The 23285-nt window shown below is 54.2% G+C and overlaps 1 protein-coding gene across 1 annotated transcript; it reads right to left on the bottom strand.

The window, feature by feature from the left end:
- Positions 1-5782: 5782 nt before the first annotated feature.
- Positions 5783-23276, bottom strand: HDGF (heparin binding growth factor). The gene is made up of 6 exons (XM_028710811.2): positions 23049-23276; positions 9209-9285; positions 8306-8444; positions 7879-8061; positions 6255-6544; positions 5783-6124 (listed from the first exon to the last, which is right to left on the bottom strand). Exons 1-6 carry the CDS (start codon positions 23133-23135, stop codon positions 6118-6120), a joined length of 783 nt encoding a protein of 260 aa, XP_028566644.2. The 5' UTR covers positions 23136-23276; the 3' UTR covers positions 5783-6117.
- Positions 23277-23285: the final 9 nt, after the last annotated feature.

Below are 23285 nucleotides of genomic sequence, written 5' to 3'. Positions count from 1 at the left end.
CCTCCCCCCCCCCACTCGAGGGAAGGCGGACGAAGGAGCAGCGCGAAGCCCAGCAGCAAATGCCAGAGGAGCTGCCCCAGGGGAGACGGAGCCAGCTGCTCCAGAGGGCAGGACCCCGACTCCAGTGGCAAGGAAGGAGATCCCGACATTAGGAAGACCTTCCCGGTAGTAAGAGCAGTTCCACACGAGAAGGGGCTCCCACATTCCTCGGCAGTTTTTAAGCAGAGGCTGGATGGCCACCTGTCACGGGCAGGGCAGCGGTGCTTCCTGCGTTGCTCGGGGTTGGACTGGATGACCCTTGGGATCCCTTCTAACCCTGAGATTCTAGGATTCCAAGGCCAAGAGAAGGGAAGAGCCCTTCCTGCCTCCTCTTGCTTCAGATGCAGGGGGTGGCCAAGAAATCTGGAGAGGAGAGGAAATTGCGAGCCTCTGACAACTGGTAGCGCCCGGTACACGGGGCGGTTTGTGCGTGTGTCGATCCAATGCGCTGTTCCTTGGATGACCCAAGAGGTCATCCGCTCAACCTCTCCCACCTCAACGCAGGAATCTTGCGAGTCCAGCCAGTGGCTCTGCTTCAAATACCTCCAGTGAAGGGCAGCCCTCAACCGGGGGGGGGGGCAGCTTCTGTCCCCCTGGCGGACCAGCTGATCCCGTTCACTTTCTGGGACGTGCCCCCCATATTCCCCCCGCCCCCACCCCGCGATGAATTTCTGAACCTGCGCCTCAGCTCCTTCCCCGCTCTGCCTCCTCTCCATTCATTCACCACGGGACGAAAACGGGACTAAATTTGGAGGGGAGAATACAGGTTCCTATCTAAATTCAAAGCCCTTGGCTTCCTGCAGAGAATCCCGGGAAGGGCTTTGAATTTAGATAGGAACCTGTATTCTCCTCTGGCTAACTAGCTAGTTCCCAACCCCCCCCCCCTTTTTAAAAAACCCTACAGTTCCCAGAATTCATTTTTTGGGGGAGGGGGATGCGCTTTCACCGTATGGTGTCGAGGTAGCCAGAGGGACTGCAGGGGGAAGTAATGCGGAGCAGGCTCAGAAGGACCACCGAAAGAGCCCAGAGCTGGATCAGGCTCAAGGAGGGAGGGGGCATCTGGGAAGCCGGCAGGCAGAGCCCGAGGGCAAGGGCAGCAGCTCTCTCCTGCGGCTGCTCTCCAACACATGGGGTGCAAAGGTAGACTGCTCCTGAACGTGGAGCTTGTGCTCAGCCGTCACAATGCGTGGCCACTTAGGGCTGCCATATTTCAACGAGTGAAAATTGTTTTAAAACTATTTTTTCGAAATTCTCAAAAAACAAAACCCCAACTTTCAGACATGGGTTGGTATATGCTATTTCCGACGGACGAACCCGTGTGCCCGGGAAATTCCGGACGTATGGCAGCCCTACCCCGCCCTCTGCGTGATCCCGCTTTGATGCTGTCTTGAAACCTTGTGGCCTCGAGTTCCATAGTTTGACTCTACGCTGCGAAGTGGTGGAGCCTCCCCCCCCCCCCCGTCTGCCGAACCTGGAGGGAAAATCCGTCCGTGGAAACCAAACCCCGAGGAGCGTCCACACCTGTCCTGGTCCAGGCAGCTTTTGCGGATCAGAGGGAAAAGAGGGGCGGGTTGCAAACAGGGGGGACATCCTGTCCCGCCGCCCACTTTCCCCGGTAAAATGTGAGTGAATAAAGTTGGACCAGTCCTCCCACCATGAAGCCCATAAACGAGGCACGTTCTTGGGACCTGCTCCCCAAACCATAGGCAATGGCGCCCCCTGGTGGACAGTGCGCCAACAGCAGCTGCTCATAAATCCACCTTCCTGGGGGTTTCCAGGGGGAAGGAGTCCGCCCCATGCAGAACAGCCCAGGACTGCCGCCTTGCACCGCCTTGGACGCTCTGCGCCTGTCTGCCTCTGTTCTGCCCACCCTGACTGACTCCAGGGCTGCAGGAAATCCTGTGCAGCCTCCCCTGCCTGGGGCTCATGAGGACTAGCACCCTTTCTAAACCCTGGGGGTGCTGGTGCCCTTCTGTCTGCAAGGCACAGTAAGTTTTTGAGGAAATCTGCTGCTGCTGCTCCCCCCCCCCCCCCATTTCAGGACCTCGGGGGGAATGTCCTTCTGCCATGGGGGGCTTTCCAGGTGGGGGCACCATATGGCCACAATGGGACACTCAGTTATCACAGATGTGCCCCCAGGAAGGTCCAAGAGGGAGACCCTGCAGGTGGTGGGTGTTATGTGGGGAAAAAATAAAATTTAATGATATGCAAAGTGGCAGCTAGGAAGCTAAATAACTCTCTGTTGGTGATTTATAGCTTCTTAGTAAAGACTATACCATGTCCAGACTCTTTATATTCAAAAGAACTTTGCTTTCAAAAACAATTAACTGAGAAGAATATATTTACTATCTCGTGCTTATTCAAACGTGGGTATGTTCTCAGTTGAATTGTAGATTGAAGTCTTAGTTAGACTTATAAGCAAAACTGTCTTGAGACTTGCACCCAAGTTTTACCTCACGCAGGCTTTACAGCTTCTTATAAAGGTTTTCACTTTCACCTCAGCAGTATTCACTTTGTTTCTTATAGAGAGATCCTGCACAGGATTCTCCCTGTTAACATTTCGGGATCTTCCTGTCTGCTTGACTTCAGGCAGATCACCCTGACAGGCACTCAGCAGCATGAAGAAACCTTTCTCTAGCAGCCATTCTCCCTCACACACAGAGAAGAACAGAAAAGGCAGTTAAAAAAATGACAGTTGCTGGAATAACAGTCACAACAGAATGGAATGCCTTTCCCATGTGACTTACAGTTAGCCAATCACGAGAGAGAGCTATGGCCAAAGGCAAAACCCCATGTTAAAAAATACACAGCAAATCCACCTAAGCAAACATTCCCATTTCAGGAAATTAAACCATTATCCTTAACAATGGAGCCATTTCAGGGATTGATTCCTCATGGATAGACCCATTACTCAGGAGTAGGGTAAACTGGGCCCCTAGATGCAGACTGTGCTGTAGCTCTTCAGCCTGGGCCCCAATTTAAGGCTTTTAATGGTCAAGATTTGCATCACACTCTTGTGAGACTTTGGGGATGCTGTGGGGGCAGGAGGCAGGTGGCTCAGTGGCAGAGCAGCTCCTTAGCATGCAGAAGGTCCCACCGGCAGCATCTCCAGGAAGGGCTGGGAGTGAGTCTCCTTACCCTGGAGAGCTGCTGCCAGTCAGTGCAGGCAATATGGAGAGAGATGGACCAGCAGTCTAACTCAGCCTAAGGTGGTTTCGGAGGTTCCTCCCCAGAGAATAACCGGGACAACTTTTCAGAGTTTCCGCTAAACAAGAGTGGAAAACCCAGTATGTTTATTGAACATAAAACTTACTAACCAATTTATTTAAAAACAAAACAGAACTATTTCCCCCACCTACCTGCAAAGGATATGCAGACATATTACATCTTCAACACTGTTTCTTTTCTGTATTAATCAGAATTTAAATGGTAAAAAATAGCAAGCAGACGTCTGCAATGTCAACTGATCCGAAGGCGACTGTTGTCTGTGCTTCCAACTGATCTGAGGATCCTGGCAAACGGCTCACCTGGGAAGCAGACATTCCTGATTCTGCAGTCGATTGTGAGGTCAGAGCCTGAGCAAGGTCTTCCCCTGCAGACTCTTTCCCTGGCCTGTGGCCCCACTTGCCACGTTGCCCAGCTCTTGGCCCACCCTTTAATTTACCCCCAGCAAGGGGGGGGGGCAGGCAGCTGGACCTAGGCTCCCCTTAGAGTTCCCCCAAGCACCACCACCCTTGCAGGAAGTAAGGGGGCCTCAACTGTGGTCCAGTTTCTGGTGCCTCCTTAAAACTCACCTGTCCGCCCAGGTGTTGGCTGGCTGGAGGTTCTCCATGTGCTCCTTGATGATTGTCAGTTCCAGCAGTTTGAATGTTCTTGCCTTCTGATTATAGTGTGGAGGCTGAACTGTCTTATGGAGCCACCTTCTCTCTCTGCTTGGGAGCGCATCCATATTCACCACCTCTGGGTATCTTTCACAAAACGCGTTTGTGCTCCCACATTTGTGTGTTTTATTATGTATTTCCATGTAATATTCCACCTTTCCTCTGGGGAACTCAAGGGGGTGCTCTCCCCCTCTACAAACTATCTTCACAACCCTGTGAGGTAGGCTAGGCCGAGAGCCTGAGACCAGGCCCAACATCGCCCAGGGAGCTTTCTGGCCGAGTGGGAATTTGAACCCTGGGCTCTCAGGGATGGAACCAACCACTGCACACCAGTGAATTCTAATTTTTAACTGCCCTGGTTTTTCCATTTCCGTTTTCTTTCTGTATTTCAGTGCCCATCTAGTCCAGCCTTGTGTTTTTGCAGATGCCTCTTATGGGAAGCCCACAAGCAGGGCTGCCCCACTTGCAATGGGTCCCAGCAGCTTGTGTTGGGGGGTATTTACTGCCTCCTGTACTGGACACAGCAGCACACAGCTATGGGGGGACCAGCAGCCACTGAGGGCCTTGTGCACCTCCGTGAATGCATCTAAACCCTTTAAGGTCCTCCAAACTGGGGGCCACTGCAATCTCTTGCCTTGCAGAGCATTGTACAATTTAATATGTTTAGATACATGCTACCCAGATGTCCACCTCACCCTGTCAAGTGCCACTCAGCTTGGCTCAGTTATCAGTGACTGCAGAGCACAGGAGGACACGCACAATGGCTTCTGCTTCAATTGCCTTCCCCCTTTGGGTGACTTCCAAACTTAAGGCGGGCCTGGTTGCTGGATCAGGCCAAAAGGGACCCATCTAGACCAGCATCCTGTTCTCACAGGGGCCAAGCCTATTCGGGGGAACCCACAAGAAGGATCCAAGCACAAGAGCAATTCTCCCCTCCTGTGGCTTCCAGCAACTGGCCTTCAGAAGCACGGCTGCCTCTGAGTGTGGAGAGCAGAGCCCAGCCATCTTTGCTAGTTGCCATCGATATCCCTCTCTTCCTCCATGAATTTGCCCAATCCTCTTTTAAAACTATTCAGGCTGGCAGCTATCTGAGCCTTCTGTGGGAAGGAGGTCCAAAGTTTTAACTAGTCAGGACTTTCACCTGTCCTGTCTCCCAACATCCATCTTTTCTCTGTGCCACGTGCAATTTTATAAACTTCTTTCATGTCACCTCTTTGCCTTTTCTTTAAACCAGGCATGTCCAAAGTCTGTTTCGGGGGCTTAATCTGGCCCGCTGGTCAGTTTAATCAGGCCCCTGTGGCAGAAGCTCAACAACTATGGTTGGCCCTCACGGCCCTTCACTTCATCAAATCTGGCCCTCTCTGAAAAAAGTTAGGACACCACTGTTAACTAAAAAGTCCCGAAGGGTGCAACCTTTCCTCCTGGAAGTCCCTCCCCCCCCTTGATCCTTTGGGGGCCCTTGGCTGAATCTTCCCCACCTTCCTTCCCCTTGCAGGGGGGTGGCCCCAAAGAACCACCAAACGAGTTATTTGAAAGGAAAAAAGGCCAGCCAGAAATTGCTGCACTTGCCCAGAGTCTCCCAGGAGCCCCTTTGGGCCAGTGGGGGTGTGTGTGCTCTGGGGGACGTTGGCAAGCCGTCCCTGCGTCTCCCCTGCCCAGCAGACCTCAGCCACCTGCGCTGAGGCAACCTGGGGAGGGGGATGCAGATGGCGGCATCGGAGGCTCATGCCATGGGGTTGAGGGTGAGGCCTTGCACACCCAAATCCCCTTTATCCCACCCTCTCCCCCGTTTTGAGAAGGTGCAAAGGACCAGCCCCCCCCATTTCACCCCAGAGCGCCTGGAAGCAAATCCAAAACCAGGGTTGTTTTTTTAAAAAGGCATTCAACTGCTTTTATTTCAAAGTGGCTGACCAGCGTTTCCCAACCCCCTAGAAAGGACTAACTCAAAGCGCAGGACCCGCAAAATGGCGAGGCCAGAAGAGGAGAGAGAGAGAGAGAGATGGAGGGGGGGGGGCAGAGGGAGGCGGCTGGGCAGAGCCATTTCCTTCCGCTTCCTTCCGCAGAAATGTGGCTCCTGAACCCCCTCCCCACGAGGGGCACAGGCAGCGGGTCGGAGTCTGGTTCTGAGCACCCAGGGAAACCGCCAGCAGGCCGGGATCGGGTCCGGAGAAGGAGAAGAGCAGGTCGGGTCGGCCGGCTACAGGCTGCGAGAGAGCAGAGGGGGAGCATTGCAGTGGGCTGGGCTGGATGACCCCTGGGGGTCCCTCCCCCCTCCAGGACCCTTCCTTCTCCTGACCCCGGGGCCAGGCTGCCTCCGGGTCAGGGAGCCCTCACCTCTCCTTGTGGTCTCTGCTGGCCTCCTCCTCTTCCTCCTCCTCCTCGTCCTCTTCCTCCTCGTCCTCTTCCTCAGAGGCTTCCTCCTTCCCCTCGCCTCCGGCCGGCGCGTCAGCGGCTCGGCTGCTGTTCTCCTCCTTCTCCTTCCCGCCATCGGGGAGGAGGCTGCTGGGCTGCGGCTTCTTGGGCTTCTCGGTCTCCTTGGGGGCGTCTCCCTCACAGCCCTTGGGCTTCTCCCCCCCAGCGCCCTCCTGGTCCTCGCTCTCCTTGGCGCGCTTGGGGGAGGAGTCCTGCAAGGCGGACAGAGGGGGTCAGGGAGGTCCAGCCTGTCTCCCCCAGCACTTCTGTGCGCTGGGGTTGGGCTAGATGGCCTGGGGGGGTCCCTTCCGACAGCATCGCTTCATGGCTCATTGGAGGTTCTTCAGCAGAAGTTGGGCAGCCATTTCTTGGGGATTCTCCAGTTGCGACTCCTGCCATGCAGGGGGTTAGTGCAGCCTTGGGGATCCCCTTCCAACTAGGAACCCTTATTAATATTCGGGGGGGGGGGGAAGCTGGGCACAATAAAATAAAATAAAATGCAAGAGATGACAAAGCAGCAGCACAGAAAACGTGACGAGAAACCCAGCCTTGAGTGTCATCGGCCTGTGGACCTCCCTGCCACTTGAGACGCAGCAGTCGCCTTCTGTGCCAACTTCTCAACGCCTGCCAAAAACGTTTCTATTCCTATGCAGGCAATTAAAAGAGTGCAAACCCCACAACTGTTTGTCAATCCTGGCTTTTAACCTTTTTTACTCTGAAATTGCTGTTAATATTTTAAATGCTTTCACAAAAATATTTTTAACGCTATTTTAACGCTTTGGTACGTCTTGTGATTTAGCGGCATAGCAGTACTTTTATAAAGAGATGTGGGGACCTCAGGGGCCCCCCAGACACAGCACCCAGGATCCGTCCCTGGGAAAACACTGCAGATGGGGGCAGACGTGCCTTGCATGAGTAAGACCCCCGGCTCACCACCCCACACCAGAGGCATCTCCAGACAGGGCCGGGAGTGAGTCTTGTGCCTGGAGCCCCAAAGAGCCCCTGTTGTTGCTGCTGCCAGTCAGAGCAGGCAACACTGACCTGAATCGACGCTCGGCCTGAGCTGGGATGAAAGCAGCTCCCGGCGCCAGCTCACGTGTGGGAGCGCAGGAGGAGCAGATCCCCAAGAGATCTGCAAGGGGCCTCCAGCCCAGAGGGGGACCTCTCCTCACCGGAATGAGACACCTGCTTTTGGTGCTCAAATGGCCGCGGGGGGCCAGGAAGTTCACTGGGTGTGACCTTGAGGGCCAGTCACTGGCTCTTGGCCTAACCTACCTTTCAGGGCTGTTGTGGGGATTAAATGGGGAGGGGGGAGAACCATGTACCCCACTTTTAGCTCCTTGGAGGAGAGAAGGCAGGACAGGAACACAATCGATCGATCAATAAATCCCTCAAGTATCCCAGGAGGAGAAAGGGAGCCCCACGGGAGGAGCCGCAACAGACCCTTTTCCTGCCCTCGCTTTTAACCCTTTGCACCCCAGCCGGCCGCTGTGAGAGGGCTGGCTGTGGGGTGGGCCACGCGTGGTAGTCCCCCCGCCCCGCCTACCTCCAGGAGGGGCCCCTCTGCTTTCCTCTTGCTGCCAGCCTTCTCGTTCTTCTCCTTGGACTGCTCGTCAATCACCAGGTTCCCCTCCTCGTCGCTGCTCCCTTCGGGGGTCTCCTTCTTCTGCCCTGCTTCCGGCTCCCGCTCGGCCCCTGCGTCCTCCGTGGGGCCCTTCTTCTGGGTTGGCTGTGGAGGAAGCGGCAGAAAGCACACACTCAGCCTCGGTTTCCCCACTGGGACTGGAGCCACGGAACGAGGCCTCCCATCTCTGGGGCCCCGGAGGGCGGGAAGCCAGCCCCACAGAAGGAGCAGCAGCCCTGGCTGGCCCCACACTTAAGGCGCACGGGAATCCCGGGAACGGTAGTGTGTTTGTGCCCCTGGGAATTGTGGCTCTCTTGGGCGGAGGAGGTAATCCCCCCCCACAGCGCACCTGGTACCCGGATGCCTTGACGGTGGGGTTGTTCTCTATCTCCCAGAGGCCTTCGCTGAAGCCTTTCCGCTTGTTGGCCTTCCCAAATTTCCCCTTGCACTCTTCGTACGGGAAGAGGTCTTTCGGTCCCAGAAACGCCCTGGGTGGAGAGAGAGGAGCCACGAGTCACACACACAAACAAGGGCCGTGGGCTGGCCCAGACCGGCCCCTGAAAGCCCCGCTGGAGAAGCCTATACGCGTGGTAGGCCTCGCTTGAAGTTTTTTAATTTATGTGTTTCTTTGGCACATCTGTATGGCCTGCTCCTCAGCCAAAAAAATACTCCCAGAGCGGAACAAGGCAGTCCCTGCCTGCACAGGCTTACAGTAAAAGAAAAGGACATGACACACAAGGGAAATGGGATAGGGAGGGAGGAGGAAAACTCAAAACACAGGAATTTTTAAACAGTTGTTTCTGTGATGAGAAGGTTAGGTCTGTTCAGACTGGAAAAGAGGAGAACAAGAAGCAACATGATGGCCAGCTAATATCTGAAGGGCCACCCCATGAAGCCAGCCTGTTTTCTGCTGCTCCAGAGGGGAGAACTTGAACCCGTGGCCCCTTGGAGTCCCTTCCAACTCTACAATTCTGAGAGGCTTTCAAGATTTTGTCTCACAGTCCTGGCCAGGGGGTGGTGGAATGCCTTAAAAAAAAAAACTAAAAAAAACTTAATAATAATTATGATTAGCACGCTGGCTCAATATTCAGAATTTCCCAGTGGCAATCGTACGCAGCCATTCTCCCCTGACACCCCCCTGCTGGACCCCAGCCCCAAATCACACAGGAAGCAGCAGCTCCAAAATCTGATATCCACAGACACAGCTCTGTTCAGGTGCAGAAGGAGAAACTGGCCGCTTCCTTCTACTCACGTTTCATGGGTCCCGAAGAAAAAGACCTGGTACTTGTTGGAAGCCGATTTCACAGCGGACTCTGGCATCTCATCAATCTGGAGAGAGAGAAAAAGGAATAAGAAGTTTTTTGGAGTCACAGAATCATGGAATCGGAGGTCAGGAGGGCTGCCTTGAAAACAAGGCTTCCACTTTATATGTAACAAAATCACACAAAAAGGTTCTGCAGGTTCTAGTCTGCACTGAAATCTCAAAGTATCTCCTAATTTTCTCCGCAATGGTGCTAAGCGCCCAGTGTTAGATTTTGGGACTAAGGTTGCAATGACTATTTGAGCTGCTGAGATCACAGACAAGGCCAATGCTTTTGGCCATATACCTCTGCTGGTATCATCAAAAAGATGGAGGGACATTAAGTCCCGACTCTAGACGACCTCGCAGGTGAATGGGGAGGGGAGTCAGAGCCCAACTGTATCCGGGGGGGGGGGAGATTTGGAGAGGACAGCTGCCTGGTGTAGAGAAGGTGGGATGATCTCCCAACTGGGAGGAGGCAGCTCTAAATGGGGGCAAAGCCACAGAGGAAAGAGGCTAGAGACCCCAGTGGAGCCTCTGGGCTCAGGGGCAGTCTATCGCAGAGGACCACTGGAAAGAGAAAGGAAAGCGGCACGCAGGTGGGGAGGGACTTTGCACCCCGCATGAGGGCTCTGAGTTAAGCTGACTGGCCACGGGGGGCACCAGGACACTCTCCACCCCCCAGGTCTGATCCGGGGCGGAGGGGGGGAATAAATATATTTTTGGGATTTAAAAAACTAAGTTATGTGAATTTGTTGCTCAGTGTGATCCTTTTGCATATTTTAATGTCTTCCAACTTGCTGTTATTTTTTATCAGCTATAGTTTATCAATGATTTGTTCCAACTCTTCTTCTCTATTATTAATCACTGATCTTTTTGAGTTAATCTTATTGTGTATTGCTATGTTTCAAATGGATTATTGGACATTATTTGATACAAGTTCAAAGAACCACAGAATTGTAGAGCTGGAAGGGACCCCACAGTCATCTAGTCTAACCCCTGCAAGGCCGGAATCTCAACTGATTAAGTTGCTTAAAGTCATATTTTTATATTATGACTTTTGACATGGGATTGGATCATTATATGTAACTTTTATTGCATATGCTGTTGTTTCTTCGGATTGCAAACCGCCTTAGGTGTGGCAATAGAGGAAGATGGTGGACAAATGAACACTGAATGTTGAAACGAAAAGCCCAGCAGTTGGGTTCTGTTTAAAAGGCCCCGTCTTACAGGTTGCTCTGGGGAGGGGGGCTGGTGGGGAGGGCCAGCCTCCTGGGTGCTAGGGAACACACATTGGGGGGGGGGGCACTGATCTGGCAGGCAGCCACTCTGATTTCGGCACAGGGCCAGGATTGCAAGGGGTCCCTGCCCCCTTCTGACCAATGGTAAGCTCCTGTCTAGACTGCAGCGCCAATTTAGCTCAGCAGATTCTGCAGCTGGGGGGGGGGGGGGGCAGGGAGGAACAATGGCCAGGCAGCCACCGGCCCCTGCAGATGGGAAGAGAGGAGGAGCACTTCCAAATTCCTGCTGGATTTTCTTCTCTGCCGAACAAAGGCCATCTAGCTCCCTCCCTCCCATGTGATTTTGGCACTGCAAAGCCACCTGCTGGCCGGGGGCCGCTCTGATCTCTACAGCTGGCCCCCAGGGGCTCCTTTTGCCACCTCAAACCAAAACCCCAAACCCCCGGCTCCCATCACCCCCAGCTGGCTTGGCCACCAGCCAGGGACTTCTGCAAGCAAAGCAGCTGTCCTGCAGGCCCTCACCCTAAACACAAAGCAATATTCTAGTCCTCATTATCCCACGTGAATGACTGGCTTCTGCACAGGAGAAGAGGATGCTGGACTTGGTGGGCCACTGGTCTGATCCTGAAGATTCTTATGTTCTTAGGGAGCCTCCAGGTCCAGAGGCAGTCTATTCTGACTCCTTGGTTCTTTGGGGTACTGGAAATCAGGGTGGTGGGCTCCATGGGCCCCTCCCCCTGGCTACTCCCATGGCTGCCTGAGGCCTCACAGGGGCAGGGGTCTTCTTCTGACCCAGACGGGTGCCTCTTAAAGGGGGGGAGGTCACGATGCTTAAAAGGAAGCCTTAACTCAAGCAGGGGTGAATGGGCAGATCCCCAAAGGCCAGCAAAGCACCTTGTGCACGATCTGTGGCCTCTGTCTGCCCCCTCCAGGCACCTGCCCTGGATGCTTCAGCTGCCCTGCCTGCATTGCAGGGGGTTGGACTAGATGACCCTTCTGGGTCCCTCCCAACTCGACAGCTATTTTATGATTCTGTCCAGAAGCTGTTTGCTGGCAGCCTGGCTTGAGAAATGCCCCTCCCCTCCATGGGGGCCCCTCCCTGGCCCAGACAACAGCCCCCCCCCCCAATCTGGTGATTGCTAAAAAGAGAAAAGGTTGGAGAGAGACAAAGGGCTTAATCCTGCTCCCAGGTCCCCTGAGCCCTTTCTGAGCTGCAGGAAGGGGCAGGTGCTGCTTCTCCTGGGGGAGGAGGAAGGTGGGGGGGAAACCCAACACCCCCCACCGCAAAGGGGAACAAAGGAGGCAGGTGGGCTGGAGAGGAGGAAGAGGCCCAGGGCCTCCAAGGGGCGGCGGGGGGGGGGGGCGCTGCAGCCCCCACTCTCAGAACCCAGCAAGAGCCCAAGGGGGCCCATCTCTCCCACTGGCCAAATGCCCCATAGAACCTAGGAGACTAGACAGACTGCCTCTGGACCTGGAGGCTCCATCAGAAGAGGCTGCAGTCAGGCCAATGTCTCCTGCCAGAGGCAGCAGGGAGGGCTGCCAACCTGGATGGCTTGAAAGGAGGAGGAAAAGAATTCACAGGCTCTTGCAGGGAGGGGGGGCGCTTTCCTTTGGAGCCTCTGGTCGGCCCTGTGAGGCCCCCTTAGGCCTGATCCAGCAGCCAGGCTCCCCTTCTGCTCCTATGGAGCTTCCAAGTCCAGAGGCAGTCTATCTGGAGGGGGGTTGTGCATTGGCAGAGGGGCCTCTGGCCTGATCCGGCAGCCTCTCCCTCCTGACTCACAGCGGAGGGAGGAGGAGGAGGAGTGGCCTCCGCCGCCCCCCTTGCTGAGTCACCGCCAGGAGGCCCCTTCCTGCTTCTCAGCCTGGCTTGGGTTTCCTCAGAGGGAGGGAGGGAGGCGGCCACACGCACCATGGGGGGGGGGCACCCCAGAGAGCGCCCTTTGTCCCACCTGGGGATCTGGCCAAGGGGGCCGGTCCCATTCACCCTCCAGCCATTATCAGTGGGGTGGGAGGAGAGGGAGAGGAGGGTCAACAATGCCTCCCTCTGCCGCAGAGCAGCCGCTTGGCAGGCAGAAGGTTGCAGGTTCCCTCTCCGCAGGCAGCAGCAGCTCCTGGTAGGGCTGGGAATGCCTCCACCAACCCAAATCCCTCTAGTGAGCAGCTGCTGCCGGCCCGTGCCGACAATACTGAGTGAGACAGACCCGGAGGCAGCTCCCGATGTTTGGAACCGTGAGGATTGGGACCTTAACTGTGTTTCCAGAGGGAAGGCCACAGATCAGTGGGGGAGCAGACTGTCTGGCCTGGGAAGGGTCCCGGGCTCAACCCCTGATGCCTCCCAATGGAGATGGGGAAAGGCAGCCCCTGCCCCTTGCAGAGAGCTGAGCAAAGGGGCTCCTGGAGCCTCAAGAGCAGCCATGGAGGGCTGAAGGAGACCCCCAGCAGGGCCTGGGCACCCACAGCCCCAGCACCTGCCAAGGCGCCCTGGGAAGCCTCGCCCACCCAGAGAGCAAAGGGGCAGGTGCAAAGGTTGGCTGGAATCTGCAACTGGGTGCAAAGACGGACCTCGCCCAGGCAGGAGGCCTTTCCAAGAAGAGCCCGTCTAGCCAGCCTCCTGAATCCAGATAGACTGTCTCTGGACCTGGAGGCTCCATGTAAACCTGCTGGATCTGGCCAAGGGGGGCCCATCTAGCCCAGCCTCCGGTTCTCACATCAACTCAATATAATCTGGAAACTTGGGGGTTGTGATAGACTGCCTCTGGACCCGGAGGTTTCATCAGAACACAAGGAGAGCCTGGTTCCTCTTCTCCCAGGGGCTGGCAGGCAGGATCTGACCACAAGAGCCTAGCCTTCCATCGCCCTCTCCTCCTCCTCCGTGAATTGGTCCAATCCTCTTATGAAACCACCCACGTTGGCGGCCACCCCTGCCTGCCTCCGGTGGGAGGGAGTTCCAAAGTTTAACTCTCTGTGTGAAGGCCTTTCTCTTTGGCCTGACAGGGGAGGGAGGGGAGCCTAGCCAGAGGGCAGAGGGCCAGAGCAGAGCAGAGCAGAGCAGAGCAGAGCAGGCCTCTGCCCTCTGCCCCCCTGGCACTGGCCCCACATTAACGCACGCATGCAAGCACACACAGGCCAGGCACCTCCGCCAGGAGGCCAGAGGCGCACTCAGCCCGGCAGCAGCAGCAGCAGCAGCAGGAAGGAGGCCCACAAGTCCAGCTCCGCCCCCCAGGCCTGGCTTTGCCCTGCCAGCCCCATGCCTCTCCACCTGTGGGGCAACCAGGCAGGGGCAGATGGGGGGGGGTGTCCCCCTCCCAAACACTCTTTTCCACCCAAGGTTTTTTGGGAGCCTGATCAGCATTATCTGGAAAGGGATGGGGTGGGGAGGGCACCCTAAGGAGCACCTGGGTCTCTGGTGGGTGGCGGGTGATGGAGGAGACCATCTGGGCCAACAGGAAAGGCCGGCTAGGAAACAGGTTTCCCTGGCTGGGGGGGGGGCAGAGCCTGATTGCGACAGGGAGGCCAGCAGGCAGGGGCCTCAAGATGCTCAGAGTGGGGATGTGGAATGGGGGGGTGGGCAAATTGGGGCCAGAGAAGCCCCTTTCCCCACTCCTGGGTTGATCCCAAATGCAACCAGACTGGACCCTGGATCAACCCAAATCGTAGAGTTGGAAGGGACCTCCAGGGGTCATCTGGCCCAAACCCCTACAATAGGATGTGCAGAGATGAGGCCCCTGTCACTCCGCAAGCGCAGAGCCTGCGCAAATGGGGAGAGAGTGGCTTTCCTTTTGCTCTTTGCAGAAGGAGCCGGGTTCAAAAGCAGCCTGGAACAGAGGGATGAGTTCTGCCTGCTGCTCCGGCTGGGAGCCAAGCCTGGAAACCTTGAGGGGGGGGGCCAGCCTGGCAAGGCGGGTGCAAGAGGCCCAGGCCCATCACCAGAAACCACTAGCCACCTTTCCAAGAGAGGAAAACAAGCCCTATTTGTTTCCCACCATCTCATAGGAACCTAAGAAGAGCCCGTTTGCTGGATCAGGCCCAAGGGGGCCCATTTACTCCAGCATCCAGTTCTCAGTGGCCAACCAGAAGCCTCTTTCAGAAACCCCCCAAGCAGACCTAAGCCCCGGGCCCCTCCCTTCCTGCCTCTTCCAGCCACTGGCATTCACAGCATTGCTGCTTCCCGCTGTGGGGGCAGAGCACAGCCTTCCTGGCTAGGAGCCCTCATGGCCCTCTCCCCCCGCCGGCATAACTTTGTCCCACTCTCTATTAAAGCCACCCAGGCTGGTGGCCACCTCCACCTCCAGTGGGAGGGAGTTCCACAGTTTAACTCTCACTGCAGCAGTCCTGCATCTTCCAACATTCAGCTTCAGTGAACTGCCCCTGCCCTCAAACAAACCCACCCAAGTCTGTAATTTATTTTAATAAGCAAGCTACTTACAAACTACCCTTTATCAACAGATATCAGAACAGAGAGCAATAAGTATCACCAGAAGTGACCCTATAATAGGAAGCAGGCCCAAAACATAATTAAAAGAGTAAATGGGTCCATTTACAATGCCTGGGCAATGAGAAATGGGTTTTGCCCTGATGCCCAAAGCCTTGCAAAGTGCCAGCCCCCTCCTTGCCCTGCATGGTTGAATCCTGCCCCTGGTGTGGCACCAGCTCCTATCCTGCCCCCCCCCCCCCCGTGCAGACCCACAAGTAGACTTCTTCCTTCCACTGAATAAATCATTTTTATTTCAACATGGCTGTTAAAATACCCAAAGTCTGACCAAACTGCGGGAGACAGTGGAAGACAGGAGTGCCTGGCGTGCTCTGGTCCAGGGGGTCACAAAGAGTCGGACACGACTAAACAACAACAACATTTCAACATGCTTTAACAATCGCTGCATTTGTATCACCAGGTTGTTTAGTTACATTCTGCTTCATTTCTTATTCAACTTTGCTTGACTTTGACCGCTTTGTTTATTCCCTTCTTAACCCAACTTTGGGTATTTTAACAGCCATAAAATAATAGCAGTAACATCCATTTTTCTTTCCTCTCAATCTCTCCAGGTCTTCTGTATTTTCTGCTTTGGACTGTAAGCCATTTGAGGGCAGGGACCTGCCCACTTTTGACTTTTGAAACTCTGCAAATTGTAAACTGAACAGCTCCAATATAGCTGCAATAAGGAATGCGATGTTAGCTCATCCGCCCATGGAGCTCAGCTCTATAAATTGCATCCTTTTGCTAAGAAACCCTCCAAACAGGTTGATTCGCTCAGCATCGAAATAATGAACACTTCGGAGCTGCCTAAATGGAGACGGTTAAATCGGGTCTGCTGGGTCAATCTTCTGTGCTCATTTAAAACTTCTGATGGGTTTTAAAATAGACTGCCATTGTTTGGGCTGGTAATGTAAGATGGCCAAGTGTTAGAACTGAACAAAATGCATCCAGCACACAGAAAATAGAAGGCGAAATTGCATCAGGAGGAAGCACACGCCAAGTGGGGGCCAGGGAGATCCCCCAGGCCCTGTGGGGCATGGAAGCCCAGCCAGGCCGGGGGTCCTGCTCTGCTGGCCTCCATGGGGTGGGGGCCCAGAGGACCCTTGGATGTGCTGAAACAGGAGCACCTCTTGCAGAGCCAGCAGGGACATCTGTGCGTGGAGGACAGAGCCCCCTCCCCCCAAACCGCAAGGCTTTCCTGCCTCCCTCTTGGGAGAGGAGGAGAGGCCTCCCCCCCCCTTCTCCCCCAACCGCCACAGCAAGGAGGGAAGAAAAGAGGCGGCAGCAGAAGAGAGCCAGGCGGCTTCTGTTTTGTTTTGCAAGAGCGGCAATGACAAAAGGCAGCCATTCCCAGGCCCCGTGGCAGCATGGCTTCCAGCAAACACTGCGGCCGGGGCAGGCAGAGGCAAAAATGGCTGCGCACCAAGGGAAGCCAGCCTGGAGGAGGAGGAGGAGGAAGTTTTTGCTAGGTGCCCATAACTCCCTTGCTTCCAAAGAGAGGCCTGAGCAGGCCTCCACTTTGCGGCTGGGAAGTCTTCCAAAGGCGCCCACACAGAACCACTCGATTCCTGCCATGGCAACCTAGAAATCCATTTCCCCATTGACTGCTCTGGGGGCGCCTGGCCCCTCGCAGCAAATCAAGCCACGACCCTGAGAAGGTTCCCTGGCAAATTAACAGGCCTGGCAGACGCCGCCATAGGGCACCCCACACTTGGGGCGGCTCCCAGCTCCCTTTGGAGCAGCGGGACGTTTGCACCTGCAGGAGCCGCAGAGGGAGCTGGGTGTCTGATGTGGGGAAACCCAGGCCCCATGGAATGAAAGATGGGGGAAAGCGCCACCCCAGGATTGGGGGCGGGGGGACGGACTCAGGACCCCCATGGCCAGCTGCAGCAGCCCCATGGAATGGTACATTAAAAAAACACAAACCAGGCTTTTCTGAAGTTTAATCTGGATTACTTTAGAAGTGGAGCTACATTAGCACAATCCTATTATGCATGTCTACTTTTAATTCAGTGGGGCTTACCCCCAGGTAAGTGGCTTTGGGTGTGGGACTGCAGCCTCAATGCTCCTTAACAACCTGGTTTGAAATACCTGAATGCAAAAGAAACGCATTTAGGTCATAGCTCATTCCACCTCTCTTGCGTTCCCTGACTAGCTCATTTATTGTTTATCTTTATGTAATGTTTAATCGGTATAACATATAAAAGGAACAGGAGCTTGTCAGTGTCGCCAGAATCCGTGGCCGCCTTTCAAGCAGAGTGCAGGCCCCGTTTCCTCTGTAAGAGAGTGAATCGGGAGCAAAGATGAGACTCCTGAGCTCTCGCATCATCAATAGGACACAAGAGGCCGTCTATTATTCTACCATTTGTTTATATCAGCTTCTGCCAAACGAACAGCGTGGTCATCTACTTTCCTTATTGTGGAGAAACACTCCTCTGCCCAGGACCTACCAGCCGCCCTTACTTCTGGAAAGTTCTTGGCACTTTGCCTTCCAGGAAGTGATCTTGCTTAGAATCATAGAATGGAAGAGTCAGAAGGGGCCCCTGAGGGCCATCTAGTCCAACCCCCTGCAACGCGCCGTTTCCCATCCAATGTGTCCTCAGTGTCGGCTCCCCTAAGCAGATACAAGTTCTGCGATCCTATGGGGTTGGACTAGATGACCCTTGGGTCCCTTCCAACCCTATGAGTCTATTTAATTTTGCAGTGCACAACCTTTGTGGGCTCCGATGCTGGAGAGGTTCTAGATTATGCTCCTGGGTAGCATTCAAGGTTCAGCTGGGTTGGAAGCAAGATACCCAGCTGATGTGCATGCTTCCAGTCCAGAACATATATATTAAGAGTGGAAAACTGGAAAGTTTATTTGATCCAGGGATCTAAAAGTGATGCCTTTGGGAGATGGAGAATCGCTGAATTAAAATCGCAAACAGCCCTGATGTAAAACATCCCACCCTGATAACTGGAATTAAATACCTGTGTAAATGAAATTAAGTTCCTGGGGGAAAGCTCAGCGCTGGAGCATATGCCCTGCAGCTGCGACTCCTGGCATCACCAGGAAGGGCTGGGGAAGCCTGCCAGCCAGAGACCCCGAAGAACATCTGCCAGTCAGTCAGATGAATGGCCCGAAACAGTATAAGGCAGCTTCTCATGCTCCTCCCTAAATTGGCCCTTTATCCGACACCCCCCAGATGATGCTGAACTCCAACTCCTGTGGGACCCAGTCAGGATTGGCCCCAATGCTGAGGGACTGGGAGAGTTGGAGCCCATCATGCAACATCTAGAGAGCTGCAGGCCAGCCACCCCCATCATAAAGCCTTAGGCTAGAAAGGACTCTTCCACTCCCTGTATAGGAAGCTGCCTTGTACAGGCTGCTGGTCCGTCTAACCCAGTACTGCTTACACTGACTGGCAGCAGCTCACCAGGGCTTCAAGCACGGATCTCTGCCAGTCCTCCCTGGACTTCTTGGCATGCAAAGCAGGTGCTCCAAGCATCGAGCTGCAACCACGTCCATGTTAGAAACTCAGATATATAAGCGAGGAGCCAAATGGCTCCTTAAACCAGGTTTACAGACGCCAAAACGGAATGCCTAGTTGCCATTTTGGGGCCAGACAGCTGGAAAGTCGTATTTGTCAGAACAACTTTTTGGTTTCCGAAATCTGTTCCGATCGTGCAGATAAAATATAACAGACAGAATTCTACAGGATGTGTTGTTAGTGTGTGAAAACAGGCAAGGCCCAAGGATGCCCAGATGGGGGGAGCGTCAGGCGCCATCCTGGCATCTTCCCTTGGTCACAAGTGGCCGATAGCCAGGGGCAAAATGTGCCTGGCAAATTGTGGATGCTGAGCTGTATCCCTTCTGAAAGGAAGATTCTAGTCCTCATGGTTTCCCACAAAAGTCTGGTTTAAAGAGGAACAGAGTCGGCCATTGGGGCATCTAGTTCAGTACTGTCCACACCAGGGACAGTGCTCCCATCATCCCTGACGACGGGGCGTGTGGCACTGGCTGACAGTAGCTGCCTGTGGGGCTTGGGCCCGGACATAATGTAATTAACAACGAACAGCAGACAAGTTTCGGAAACGTGCTGTGCTGGTTTGTGTGAACAAGGAGGGGGGGTGTGGCAAGATTTTGGCAACACTGCTGGAGCTGGAATATTGAATTGATTAAAGGAAGGCACCTGCTATAGCCTCTTGGAAGAAGGAGGGGGATCCTAGATTGACAGGCAAAACACACAAAGTTTATGGGCTGTATCCAACTTTAGCCACACAAATATTTACGCAAATATATGCAGGTTTCACTGCTCATCATGTCAATGGTCATTCGAGGGCCATGGAGCCAAGTTCTAGGCAGGTTTACTCAGAAGTAAGTACAAATGTGTTTCTCTCGCAGCAACAGACCCATAGAATTGTGGAGTTGGAAGAGACATGAGAGGGTTAGAAACTTGGGTATATAAGCTAGGCGACAAATGGCAACTTGAATCCAGGTTGCAGTTGCTGCAAAGGAATATCTATTCACCAGGGGGTTGGACTAAATGACCCTCAGGGTCCCTTTCAATGCTACAATTCTATGAGCTCAGCTACATTGCTTGATTGTAGCTTCCTCTTCCAAAATTCACTTGTCCCAGTGTGCAAGAAGGAGGAACGCACACGGTGGAAATGGAAATTACTATGGAGTAAGTCTCTACATGGAGTAATTCTCTACATGAGCACAATTGGATCCACACCAGTAGCAAAACGCGCCTGGTTAATTTTGAGCACTGCCTGAGGATCATCTCATCCACCCCCCCCCCCCTGCGCAATGCAGGAATATGCAGCCATCCCATACGGGGCTCAAACCTGAAACCTTGGCATTATCAGCACCACGCTCTAATCAAATGAGCTACTACTGAATTTCCCTTTTTTCATTTTGATAAAAACCCCAAGTTTCTAGCCCTCATGGTTACAGGAATAAACAGAAGTAATTAAATAACTGAAGACACAACAAGTAAAAACAAGAAGACACACATGTACTTATACAGAGCTTTTTAAAAGAGCTTAATGGGCTAAAAACAAACATTATGTCAACAATCCTCTTAACATCCCTGTAAGGTAGGCTGGTATAACTCTGCACTATTACAGATGGAGGAAACTGAGAGGTTTAGCTTTTGGCTAATGCTCTTGACCAGCGTTCGAAACTCCTGTTGTTCTAGTTGCCTTCTGCGACAGGGAACTTCACTAATGTGCAGTCCTGCGCCTAAGATTTCAGATTAAAACTGCCACGGCTGGAACGAAAGGAGGACCTTTTGCTGCCTCCCCCCTTCCAACCACTCTCTGAGGATTGGAGAAGGGATCCTCATAAGAATATTAGGGGAGGCGGGCAGGGGAAGTATGGCTTAGTTTTTTGCAGTCTTCAGATGAGGACTAGACCATGTGAAAAATGAATATAAGATTTTAGCTGCAGTTCATTCATTTTCAGCTTTGTATTCATGTTATTAAAAAAGCATGGCTAGACATTCCGTTGTTGCAACCATAACCTAGGTTTAAGGTGCCATTTAGCTCCTAGATTTCATATCTCTGTTTCTAACGCTGCTCTTGACCCAACAAACACTACACTACCCCCCCCTTCTGTAGGTATCCTCATTCAAAATGTGGTGACCCCCCACCCAAATCCAGCTGCCCTAAGCAAAGGTAGTAAAGGGGTCTTTAGAGGCCAATATGGCAGCTCAGACCCTTTTCTGAAAATCACGCAGGGGAACTCTGAGGTGGCACAGGAGGTCTGCATGAGGAAAGTGACACCCCCACCAACACAACATCCAACGTGGAACAAGAGTATTTCTTTTAAAAAGCAACTAACAACTATTATTATTTTTATTAGAAATAATCATCATAAAACACAATGGGAAGGTGGTGTATTCTCCTTCCTTGGAAGTTTTTATGCAGAGGTGCTGCCAGGAATTATTTAGTTGTGATTGGGATGGGGGTGGGTTCAATGACCCCTAGGGTAACCTTCCAGCTCTACCACTCTATGATCCAACTCCACAAAAAAGGGGGCGCGGGGTTGAAACAAACAGCAAGGCCAGCAAAGAAAGTCATTCAAAGAAAGTCAACTGAAACAAAATGCTCCATGATCTGCTTTTGAGAAGTCTGCTGAGAAGCGGCCCGGTGGATCTCTCTCTTGAGGGAGATTTCCACAGCCTTGGGGCCATGCCAGAGAAGGCCCTGCAGCTCTGAGTAGAAGCTAGCTCTGCACCGATATAGGATGGAATTTGGAACAGGGAGATCTGATGTAAATAGTGGGGGGAGAAATTTAGTGGTTTTGGCTGCTGGTGGGAGGAAGCCTCTGACCTCAGAAACCACATTCCTGGGACAGACACATTAGTGCCACCTCTTGCATGCTAGCCTTCCTCATTCACAGCCCAGGGTGGCTAAGAACATCCGTTAAAAGAAAAGAAACACCACACCTTGCAGTAAACTTAAAGGTAAAGGGACCCCTGACCGTTAGGTCCAGTCGCGGACGACTCTGGGGTTGCGGTGCTCATCTCACTTTATTGGCCGAGGGAGCCGGTGTACATGTGGCCAGCATAACTAAGCCACTTCTGGAGAAGCCAGAACAGCGCACAGAAACGCCGTTTACCTTCCCGCTGAAGCGGTACCTATGTATCTACTTGCACTTGACGTGCTTTCGAACTGCTAGGTCGGCAGGAGCAGGGACCGAGCAACGGGAGCTCACCCCATCGCGGGGATTCGAACCACCGACCTTCTGATCGTCAAGCCCTAGGCTCTGTGGTATAGACCACAGTGCCACCCGTGTAGTAAACTTAGCCTATGACAAATCAGTGGGATTCAACAGAAAGGGCTGGAATCATAGAAGGGTCTGGTTGGAAGGGACCCCAAGGGTCAGGGAGTTCAACCCCTTGCAATGGAGGAATCTCAACTCAAGCATCCCTGACGGATGGCTGTCCAACCTCTGCTCAGAAACCTCCAAGGAAGAAGATCTCACCACCTCCAGAGGGGGTCCGTCAAACTGTATCCAGTGTTAGTCCTACTCAGAGTTCAATTCACTGAAATGAATGATTGTGACTGGCTGTTATTTTCAAGGGTTTGGACTTAGTTGGGTACAGCCCACCCAACAGTGTTCTGGATCAGGAATGGCCAACATGGTGCCGTCCAGACAATGCTGGACTCCAATTCCTACCAGCCCCTACGGATAATGGTGAGAGATGATGGGAGTTGTAGTCCAACAACACCAGGAGAGCATTATAACCACTTCCTCCTTTTAGGTCAGTGCTTCCCATACTTGGGCCTCCAGGTCCTTTTGGACTACAACTCCCATCATCCCTAGCTAGCAGGACGAGTGGTCAGGGATGATTGGAATTGTAGTCCAAAAAACACCTGGAGACCAAACTTTGGGGAACACAGTTTTAGGTTGAATGAACCGGGCAGCAGCCAGGATTTAGCAAGTGCTGCGGCCACTTGGGTTTCTAAGCAAATAACTGGACGCTTTTCAACCCCAAAGAATTCAGCTCCTCAGTATTAGTGTATTGCTATAATTGCAGGCAACTATTTCTCCCGAATGAATGACTACTAAAGAAAGGGCCTCCCGTTCCCCTCGGAGCAGAAAGCGGGCGCAGGTGAGGCGGGCGGGCCGCGCGGCAGGAAGGAAGGAAGGGCGGCTGCCTGGAGCAGGCCTCACCTGCGCCTCGTGCTGCAACCTGCCGCTGCTCCCGGCCCCGCCTTGGGACCTCCCGGCCCCGCGAGGGGGCTCCCCGACTCCCCAGCGCAGCCCCCCTTTCTCCCTCCCCGCGGAAACGTCTCCGAGCTCCACACGACGCCGCCTCTCCGCCCGCCCAGGGCGCAAGCCCCAAAGCCCGCGCGGCCAGGCCGAAGGGACCCGCCTCCGGGCCCTGGAGGGCGGCTCTGGCTGGCAGCGCTCCTCTGCGGCCCGCCCGGGCGCCCGGGACCTGCTGCTTCTCCCGCCGCCGCCGCCGCCGCCCGGCCACGCGGCCTCTTTCCCGCCCGAGGCCCGAGCGACGGGGCGCCCTGGCGGGAGCAGCCGGAGCTCGTCGCCGCGCCGCGAGGCCCCCCCTTCCCGCCCTCGCCTTACCCGGGCGGGCCAGTGCGGGTAGCCCTTCATCTTGGCGAAGACCAGGTCGCCGCACTTGTACTCGCGCTGCCGGTTGGAGCGGGACATGGCGCGGCGCGGGGGCCGGCGGGCGGCCTGCCTCCTCCGGGGCGAGCGAGAGCGCCGCGCCTCCTCCTGGGGCTGCTGCTCCGGCTGCTCCTCCGGGCGGGCGCTGCTCTCCGGGCTGCCGCCGCCGCCGCGCAACAGTTTGGCTGGCGG

The sequence above is a fragment of the Podarcis muralis genome, chromosome 16 (assembly GCF_964188315.1).
Source record: "Podarcis muralis chromosome 16, rPodMur119.hap1.1, whole genome shotgun sequence".
Taxonomy (NCBI): Eukaryota; Metazoa; Chordata; class Lepidosauria; order Squamata; family Lacertidae; genus Podarcis; species Podarcis muralis.
The sequence above is the reverse complement of the archived record's forward strand: the minus strand, read 5'-3'. Positions and strand labels throughout refer to the sequence as shown.

Coding starts and splice junctions, on each gene's coding strand:
- HDGF (XM_028710811.2), bottom strand. CDS start 23,135: ATGTCCCGCTCCAACCGGCAGCGCGAGTACAAGTGCGGCGACCTGGTC. Junction 8,445..9,208: donor TTCTTCGGGACCCATGAAAC/GTGAGTAGAAGG, acceptor CTCTCCACCCAG/GGCGTTTCTGGGACCGAAAG. Junction 6,545..7,878: donor CAGAGGGGCCCCTCCTGGAG/GTAGGCGGGGCG, acceptor TCCGCCTTGCAG/GACTCCTCCCCCAAGCGCGC.